Genomic DNA, 10,547 nt, shown 5'->3' with positions numbered 1-10,547 from the left:
AGCGTTTATTTTTTTTTCTTCTGATTGTTGCAGCTGCGCACACCGAAGTATTAATTAAAAGATAATCGATTACGTAATTACGACCAAGTCGTATTGTTCTTTTTTTTTTTTTTTTTTTTTTTTTTTTTTTTTTTTTTTTTTTTCCCTATTTACGATAACGACGGTCCTTTATAAATGCGTCTGCTTGGCCACTACACATGAGTTAATTATTAGAAATTATTAGAAATGTCTGTCGAGATAAGCGTACAGATGCATTAGTGTACCAATTGAATTGGTGCCATTATTATTTTACTTGTATTAAAATAATATTGTTATTACAATACAAATTTATCCCGAACGAATTCGTATAATTTGCAAACATTGAGATTATCAAGATGTAGATTGTTGGGACGAGAAAAAAAGGTTATTCTTTCGAAAGTATAAGCTGTGCATAAAGAAAAATCCCAGAAATTCAAAGTAATTTACATTGTTCGAAAATGTGTACAAAAAGTTTGTCGCAGTTTTCGTCGTGGATCATACAAAATTGTGAAATCTAATCTTTCTACAATATCCAATATCCAATATAAAATACGTTTTCGCATTTGTATACAAATATTCATTATTTACAAATATTTTCCACTTTTTTTATTTTATTTTATATATATATATATATATATATATATATATATATATGAGCAAAAGTCTATTGTACTCTAGCAATTAAAAAAAGAAAAAAAGAAAAATTTAAATCACGCGAAGAGTATTTTTTTTTTTTTTTTTTTATACATGCCACTTAATTGTTTATTACAATATTATAATACTCGCATTGGCGCGCTTTATTTTTATGGATCAATGCTAATTTCTCTTTTAGCTTCATAATTTTCAATGTAAATAAATGCCACGAAAAATCAACGTGCACGATGATTTACGTTGTTTGCACATATATTTCTCCACTAGGGCTTTGTCAATGGCATTACACGACGAATGACAGCGCGCAGATAATTTTGTACGTTTCGGGGAAGACTACTGGCGGACGATTAGATAACATCGCGTGCCTATGGCATCCGAATCGAGATTTGGCACTTGATAAGAATAACGAAGGATTATCGACATGATGCTGGAATACCACAGGCGCTGCGACATTTTGCCAGCAATACAAAGTTCAATATCGGCTTGAGAATTCTCCGAAGCGTATTGGTTAAGAGCATTATTTATGCTCGTGTGTTTTTAGTTTGTCGATTTTGAAAACTCATTGCTCGAAAAGACGGACGCACCTCACACATTAGAACAAATTTTTTTTTTTTTTTTTTTTTTTTTTTTTGTATTAACTTATAAAACTTTTTTTTTTTTTCATTTCCATTCTTTTCCTCCCTCGTTCGTGATTGTTTTTAATATCTACGTACGTTGACTACATACGTATAAAAAATGCCAGCGCCAAAAAATATATAAATCATTTAGCATTTTGATTTTTTTTTTTTTTTTTTTTTTTTTTTTTTTTTTAAGGAAACTCTCCTTTCTCGTTTGTATTTGATGTTGAAACAAACAAAAACAAAAACAAAAAACAAAAGAAAAAAAGAAAATTAAATCGTTTTATAATCGTCTCTGTCATGCTTACGGACGACATACGTAATTAATACTCTTTATCGTCGTAAATTTTATTTTTTAAAGCCTTAAAGAGCTTTAGTTAGTTCTATACTATCCCTATTATCAAAACAGCCAAACCAACTTGGGAACTTACACCTTGCTTGTGCTCTTTGTGTGTGTGTGTGTGTGTGTCTCTCTCTCTCTCTCTCTCTCTCTCTCTCTCTCTCTCTCTCTCTCTCTCTATCCCCTTCGCCTCCGGCCACTAACCAACCACGCATTATTTCCGCACCACGTTAGTACCCTTTCTCTCTTCCTTTCTCTATGTCGAAGATTCTTTCGCTTTTTGCATATCTTACTCGATTCACGCGAATTTCTTAAATTAATTACCCTCCTCTGTTCAGTGTATGCGTGTATGCTACTCGTATATATTTGCACTGATGCGCTAACGTTAAGGAAGAAAAATAATAATAAAAAAATAATCATAATAAAAATAAAGTGCCGTCTTTGATTCCCTTAAAAAGAAGAGTTAACGCTAACAAATGCATTCTTCCATGCTCGTCAATTGCGTTGTTCTATGCGGGGAAACTCCCACCACAGGCTGCATTGTCGCTTCGTTTATCGAGACGAGTGCGCGCGCTTTTGTACCTTTATGTGTACATCTGTGTCTGTACGTGTATTTGCTTGCGTGTTTGTTGTGTTGAAGGGCCTGTGATTCTGTAATTACGTAATTACGTGATTACGTGTAAACGTGTAAGGGCACGAGTAGATGGTTGCGCGCGTGCATTCTGGTGTACGTATGCATGTGTAAACACATGGAAGCCAATGACAACAGTGGCGTATATGCGAAGGCCCAGCTTCGTCGATTCGTCTAATCGTCGTTGACCTCGATGGGGATGCTTGTGGTAAATGTCGGTGTCTCAAGCTCCTCGTGTTTCTTCATCTTCATACTCTACGGGCAAAAAATAGAAAACGAGTGAGCATTGAAGTTGGACTAGCATTTTATGATTACAAGTCATTTTTCGATAACATTACTTTCGCTTAGACCCGCTGTTACATTTAATTGTTTAATATTTTCATTTCCGGCTAATTGATTCAAATGGCCAAATGTCGAGTATAATCATAATACTAAAGGGGATAAAGTAACAAACCGAAGCATCGAAGAGTAAAAGTAAGTAGCTTTTATTGTCATTTCATTATAAAATCGTATACGCCCAATGCGCATATTTATTAAAAAATTTTATATCGATGTCCATAAGATACTTATAAATGAAAATATAAATATTGAAATTAATAAAGCAACCTACTGTATCGTTACTTCGTTAATAAACTTACAAAAGTACTAACTTTTATGAAACTAATAGGTAGTATAGTAACGTATATACAAGCGCACGCGCACACACAAAAGAAACATAATAACTGCACAATTGTTTGACAAATATTACAATGAATTACATTAATGCTTAAAAGTTGCTATTCTATTATTTTTCATTTATTGAAATATTAGGACTTTGATTATCTCGATTATCGACTGTAAAAAAAAAAAAAAAAAAAAAAAAAACAAAGGGTAGAAGATAGAGAAAAAAATGTGTCGAAACACAAGTCTCGCGAAGCATGCGTATTCCATCGCGTTGTGTGGCCAAACGATAAAAAAAAAAAAAAAAAAAAAAAAAAACACAGTACCCGAGTAGCTGATGTCGAGGTGCTCACCTGCTGAAGCTTGTAGTGGTTGATGATATCCTGGTCGGCGGGGCAGCTCTGCAGAAATGCATCGAGCCTGTACATATGATGCATATATCGCCAAAGGTGCACCATACTCTCTGGTATCTCGAAGTCCGCAAAGTATTTGCCGGCAACGCGGATGTGCTGGAGTCGAGGCATGAGCTCGCAGTCGAAGCAGCACATCGTATCGCCCGTGAGGAAGCGCGTACCCTTGCGCCCGAGATGCTCGTCGATCTTACGCAGATGGGCCATGAGCGAGGACGACTTCGGGTCCTTGTCCTTGTCCTTCGCATTCAGTAGGAGCAGCTTTAGCTTCTGCGAGATAAAATTTATAAATGACGTACCCAACAAGCAGTACTCTTGAAACTACTCTCTCTTCCTTCAAATTTCAGCCGTTACCATGTATACGACCTCTTTAACGCAATTACGATCGGTTATTTACTACGATAAATTTCAATTACAGTTTTGCATTTTATTTTTTACAGCTGCATATAGAATACATTACTTGCCGACAAACACAGCTGCATTTATTTTCAGCGCTGACCTACTAAAATTACGCATTTACTCTTAGATCGTTTAGGGTCAAAGCACTGTTGTTTCATAAAATTATATTTTACGAATAAATTGTTATCGTTTTTTTTTTTTTTTTGTTGAATATCTCATCTAATGAAAGAAATTAAAACGAAAGCATTAGGTGCGATTCATAACCAATTAATATTTTACAGCTTCATTTATTCTACTAAAAGCAACAGAACAATCATTTAATCTACTTATAAACATATATACACATACAAATAAATAGATATATTAAGGAGCAATGAAAGAGCAAAAAAATAGAAAAAGTTAATTTTTTAATACTAATACTTTCATAAAATTTTTATTATTATAATGGCTGTAGGAGAAAAACGATGAATTATTACTTAATTGCATACAAAGTTCGACATAATGTAAGCGATAATAACTCTTCATTGTCTAAAATGTTAAGAGATGATTAGTCATGAGAAAATCGATCGTTCTCAATTTTTCTGCAGTTAAATATAGGGACTAATGAAATAACAAATTGTCTCTTTGATTTTATCAATCTATCTTAAATACAGCATACAATAATAAATCTATTAAATTATAAATATTACAGTTAATGCAATATAATTAAAATAAACATCAGACTGTTAAAACATAATGTTTTCCAAATAAAACTTTTGTATATATGTGTTATAATATTTTCTACTTATATTGATATTATAATTAGAAAAACATTATGACTTGAGTTATTAAGTTTAGTTTTATTTATTTATTTAATTTCATTAGACTCGTAGGTATTATAATTTGAGCTGAGCCAAGTTTTTCTTTTATTTTTAAAGTTACAGGAATTTATTTATCAACGATATGAAATTAAATCTTTGTTTAGTATGTTCTTAGACACATTTCTGCCTATTGGAATTAAAAATTTATGCTTCTGTATATATGTTTTACATTGCAATTGTAATGTGCAATTGTAATCTCATGATATGCGATTGCTTCAAACTAAATTAATTAAATAAATCTTACTATGTTATTTACTATCAAGTATAGACAAATCATAAATAATCGAAGGAATCACTAATACATAATTAATTGTAAATTCGATATTGAAAAGCTAATTAAATAGTTTCGTCGTGATATGTACGTATCGTGATATGTATTATGAGGCAAACAATGTTTAACAATGATCCTTTATTCAATAGGAGAAATATAGATTACGAGAAGAATATGATTAGATATAACCAACTGTAGATTTGTGTTAAAAATGTCTAGTATTATTATCTTTTTTTTTTTTGTTTTGTTTCTTATTTATTTATTTATTTATTTATTTTTTATTATATTTATTTTTGTTTTTTTTGTTTTGTTTTGTTTTGTTCAAATACTCATGTGTATGCGTAAATAATTTAATTGATCGGAGAAATGAAAGTTAAGGGATAACTTGTTTTTAAACGTACGTAATTACCGCGTGTAATTTGATAATTGTACAGCGTATCATTAGAGCAATTTAACTTTGATCCTTTCGTATCGTTCGCCATAAGAGTATAAAATTAGCCTAGGATGAAACTTACGCTGAAGAGATTCTCGACCAAAGTCGCGACGTCCTTATCCTGGACGAAGAGATTGTAGCCGCCGGGTATGTTCTTCATTATATGCCGCTCGATCTTCTCATTCTCTAAGATGGCGTCGCCGTTATCGATGAGGATCGGCGGCGGCGTAGCCTGAAAGTTAGTGCGGAAATCCGGTGGAGGCTTCTGCATATCGACGGTCGTCACCTTCAGGGAGATCGTCTTGAGCTCGGCAAGTAGGTAGAGATCCATAAAGTATTCTTGACAAAACAGGCAAGCGCCTTTTCTGCGTCCATCGATCGTCGAAGCCTGAAATACAATATTGACAAACTGTTTATTTTCATATTTTCATAATTTCTGTAACGCACTCTCATATAAACATTACAAGCTTAGGCGATTTATTTGCGAATAAATATTAAAGACTTTTTTTTTTTTTTTTTTTTTTTTTTTTTTTTTTTTTTTTTTTTTTAATGAACATCCGCCACGTGTGCACAGTAGCAATTATTCTAATCAATATCATTCAACATTAATTTATTCAGAATATACGTTACTTTAACTATTAAATTATGATGCTTTATATTTTCAGTTTAAAGCACGTCTTTTCATTTATCATTAGCTTGTAGAATCTCATTAAAGTTATAAATAATATTCATTGATGACTAATGATAAATTGCATAAAAGCACAATCACACGCTATATTATATTATCAGGAATTTAATTAATAAAAAAATCGGCCATGAACGACCATCGACCTTATGCGCGACATTTGTAAAATGTGAATATTTTAATGGCGAGACTACGGAATATGTTATCACGATTGCAAGTTGAGCAATTATCCAAGGTTCGAAAACCATTAAAATCTTAATTTTTTTAAATCAACAATTATAAATAGATGATTTAACGTATCTCGATACTATTCAATATGCTTTGATAAATTGGTATATGTAAAATTGAAAAGATAGTTGAGAAAACAACAGTTGGCTATGAATATTTATAAAAAAAAAACGCGAAGTAAGGTCTTACCGACAGCAATTGTAGGCGAAGCGAAGGATTATTTATTCGCCTCGATAAATCGCGGTGCGGAGACACTTCCTGCGCCGACAAGTAGCAAATTTGCCGGAATTCTGTGTCACACGGACTTCCTAATTCCAAAGGAGATAGCATATCGAGTTGAAAACATCTATCGAGCGATTTATTGTACTGTATTACTGCTGTTCCCGTTTTCATAATCATCGATTCCCAATCTGAGCCACGGCAACCTACGCATTTCTTCATCAATGCGACTCGATACGACAGGGATTTCTCGGTTTCTCCTCCGCGCATCGCGATCGTCCAATTTTCTCTTTTTCAAGCGCATGCGCACTCGAGCACTCGATAACCCAATCCTTGCGCGTAATTATTCTTTATGCTATGGCAGTAATGCCAGACTGACTTGGCAATACCCTCACCACGCCGTCGATACATTTAACCTACTTTGTGCACTGAGCAATCTGTTCTCTCTCTCTCTCTCTCTCTCTCTCTCTCTCTCTCTCTCTCTTACCCGGAGCCTCGAGCAGGCGTATGTAAAGAAGGGAGAAGCAGAGAGATGAAGGATAAATGGCTTCACAACAGGAGAGAACATTATTGTACCTGCACGATGATAAATCGAACTTGGATGTTACATTGTTATGGTTATTTATATGTAGTACGAATAAATGATTTATGGGAAGATGAAAGCACAAGTATGAAGAATTATAATGCTGTTTTATATATAGAGTGCGTCATTGGGGAGTAAGATCGCTTGTGTTTACTATGCAAAGGTGTACTACTTTGTACTTTGGACTTTATCTCGTTAAGTAATAAACATATTTCCATGAAGCATGTATTTAAAAAACGAATTTTAATAATGCTTCGTCATTTCATTGCCAGTGCTAATAACAATAACTTTAACAACCCGATATGACATTTTAATTGAATAAAAAGTAATGAGCATAGAGCAAAAAATAATGCGCGTTAACTTGATGCATCGTGTTAAAAGAGATAATGCATGTCCATCTATTACGTATGTATTAAATGAGATTATACGTGTCCAACGGGCAAATATCACACGAATAGAACAAAGAGACGCGGTGCTAATTATTATAATTCCTTGGCAGTTGCCGTTGTAACAATTGCGCTATAACGAGGTACATTGCTCGTTTTGTTCTCTCTACGGAAAGTTAATGAAATCGAGCTTAACCGCTCCATTAAAGCCTACCAAAGCATTCTTAAATACTTGCGCCAGCAATATATTATTGTTTGATAATATTCGATAAAATTGTATTTGAAAGGCAAAAGAGTTCTCCGTCGAGTTGCAATTGGTGTTGGGCCAACAACCCAAGGACATGCAAAGTATAGTTTTAGCCCGAGGTAATGCACGATTAGTACTATCGTCAATAATTAGCAGAGCAGCATTTATATCTTAAAGCGATGGTTAAGTAGTTTACGAGAAAGGCACAGTACTTATTACACAATAATACCAAAAGTGGCATCCTTATCAAATTCTGCCTCGTGCATGAGTAAATGAGTGTTTGAAGCTGTAGCAGCCAAGTGGCTATAATCTTCTCTGCGTTATCGGACGATGTGGGAACGAGCTGCAGCCAAGAGCGAGATTCCCATTGCTACCAATTTTCGAATGTTGCGAACGTTGCGAACGTTGCGAACGTTGCGAAAAGTCGCATGAAAAAAAGCCGAGACATGCTCAAAGTGTAAGATGAATCGGCGGGAGGAGGCGGATGATATGCATTAGTATTGGCGAGCGCATCGTTAGCGCCCACTCGACTCGGCATTACGTGACTTTCGTACTTTTCGCGTAGCCGGCGTCCTCCGACATTCGCAATTACGTATCATTACGCGCGAGCTCACCATCTCGCTCTCACGCTAATTCTCTTGGCTTATCGCGTGTCTACCGCTGCCGCCGTCGATTCATTCGCTTCGGCGATACTCAACGTCGCTCGCGGCTGTCGCGGCCGATATTTTTCAGCTCCACGACGACTTCATTAAATGGAAAATAACCGTAAGGGTTTGGCTCTAAGGATCTAGCCAGCCTCGGAAGCCTATGTCGTTGATTTTACTATTTCATTTCTATTTCACTTCTTTCATATACTTTTAATCAATGTATTATACGTAATTTAACATAGCGTGGCCGAATATCCGAATAATCGAGAAATTAACTGTACAGTACTTAATGTCTACCTATCAAACACTAATAAATAAAACCCCTGTGTCTTATTTCACAATATACTTTAATAATACTTACAGCCAATGATAATGTAACAGATAAAACGAAGACGCAACGATTATTTTACATTATTTTAATTAGTTGCCACATTGAATGTCATATGGGCAGAATGTTGAATTTGCAACAATTACATTCTCGTTTATTTCATTGAACTTTTGTGTATAGCTAGTGAATTATTTAATTGATCGTTAAGTATATATCCCTGCAATAAAATGTAACATTAAAAGAAATCTCATAAATTTTAATAATAACGGCATTTATACGCGCGCGCTTATAAAAATGCGTGTACATAGTTATTAAGTAATAGCAATGCTAATATATGAAAAACAAAACACAAGCTCAAAAGTAAAAATATCACTATAATTTACCATATTATCTTATTATTAATTTTGTATTAGAAAAGCTTAAAATGCAAGTAAATTTTTATTATTTACTCTTGTTTTATTTATCATTTTACCATACGCGCGCTTGTCTTTTTGCTGCGAATACAATATTTCAATATTTCAATATTCATCTTTTTGTGTGATGCAACAGTAGTCTTCTCGTACAAGCCAATTGTTAATATAAACCGTTTCTATATTCACTTTTTGGTATTTCACGTATGATGCATAATCGTTTATGGCTTAACGATGCGTCGCTTTAATAAACGGATCGAGTAATTTATGCTGGTGTACGGCGATAAAGGTCATATTGAATTGATTTATCGTGCAAAATTTTAGAACTATAGTTTATTATAGTATCATGGCGAATAAATAATATGAAATTAACGAATCAATATGATCGGATGTTTTCTCAATTGGCTTACGATCAAATTTAAATGTGCGAGTTATCATAAATTATACGACTAATCATTTTGAATGCCAACTCGACTTGCAAGTAGCAAATCTTTTTTGTCTCTTTCCATAATTACATGATTTTGATAAGAGTATTATTGCCTAAGGCCATAGAATAGGGCGATAAGGGACAAATAATAAATCGACACAGCTTTCGCATTCGTAATCCAATTTTCACTTTCCCGTGGACTTAGTGAATTGTGAATTCAATCGAATTAACCGTTACACTTTGCCTCGCGCAGCCAAACGTCAAAACCCACGATCTCCGGCTTATCGTATTTCACCCAGGGGGGCGCAATTCAGCAGAAGCTTTACATCCTCGTCGACGTCCGGAGTCATTCCCGGGGAGTCTACGCAACTCGTTCTACGGGCGCCTTTCAGGAATGAACGGTGCCGGTTACGCAATTCGCGAATGTCAAGGCCTTCGCCTCCTCTCCACTCTCATCCTCCGCGCGGGATTTCGCGACTGCGCGTTCGCCTCGCGCAGGTGTTTGCGAATCACGGTAATGATTGGAGACTTTTATTTACCAACGCGGGGATTAGCGACTCATTTAGCGAGAGAGCAATTAGATGATATGAGAAGGATTACGGGCGACTCGGAAATAGTAGACAGACTTACGAGTGATATATCGATGTTATTTGATGGACTCGCGTAGGGATGAACGATAATCGTTTGTTGTTACAAGTTAACGCTATTCAATGTCAATGCTCTTGTTCTTTCCCCCCCCCTTTATATTATTCGAGGACATTTGCGGATATGCGAATTTGTAGTAAAAATTGGTCGCTACTATGAAATTATGTTTCATCGCTGTTTATCGATCGAAGATGTTAAGATTCGTAAAAAAAAAAAAAAAAAAAAAAAAAAAAAAAAAAAAAAACATTTTCACGCGATGCTTATTACATTGGTCTCTCATCGGACTAATATGCAAATAATACAGATTCAATCAAAACATAGGTGTTTTACGACACGGTATATCATGAAATTGTAAATGAATTCGTCCTCCTCGCATCACAAGCAACATCGTTCACATTATTACGACAGCTTGGAACGATAATTGAGTCGAAATTGTTAAAGTACAGCAGGAA

The 10,547-nt window shown here is 34.7% G+C and overlaps 1 protein-coding gene across 1 annotated transcript in view; it reads right to left on the bottom strand.

The window, feature by feature from the left end:
• Positions 1–2,296: 2,296 nt before the first annotated feature.
• The window catches only part of Clic (chloride intracellular channel protein 5), a 38,821-nt gene continuing 30,570 nt past the window's right edge, over positions 2,297–10,547 (bottom strand). Inside the window, exons 2-4 of the mRNA XM_011496261.1 lie at positions 5,373–5,678; positions 3,271–3,597; positions 2,297–2,512 (exon numbers count right to left, since the gene is read on the bottom strand). Of these exons, the coding sequence (XP_011494563.1) occupies positions 2,432–2,512; positions 3,271–3,597; positions 5,373–5,678 (714 nt within the window). The 3' untranslated portion in view covers positions 2,297–2,431. The remainder of the gene's footprint in view (positions 2,513–3,270; positions 3,598–5,372; positions 5,679–10,547) is intronic.

This window comes from Ceratosolen solmsi, unplaced genomic scaffold (assembly GCF_000503995.2).
Source record: "Ceratosolen solmsi marchali unplaced genomic scaffold, CerSol_1.0 scaffold29, whole genome shotgun sequence".
In the NCBI taxonomy this organism is placed as follows: domain Eukaryota; kingdom Metazoa; phylum Arthropoda; class Insecta; order Hymenoptera; family Agaonidae; genus Ceratosolen; species Ceratosolen solmsi.
The sequence above is the reverse complement of the archived record's forward strand: the minus strand, read 5'-3'. Positions and strand labels throughout refer to the sequence as shown.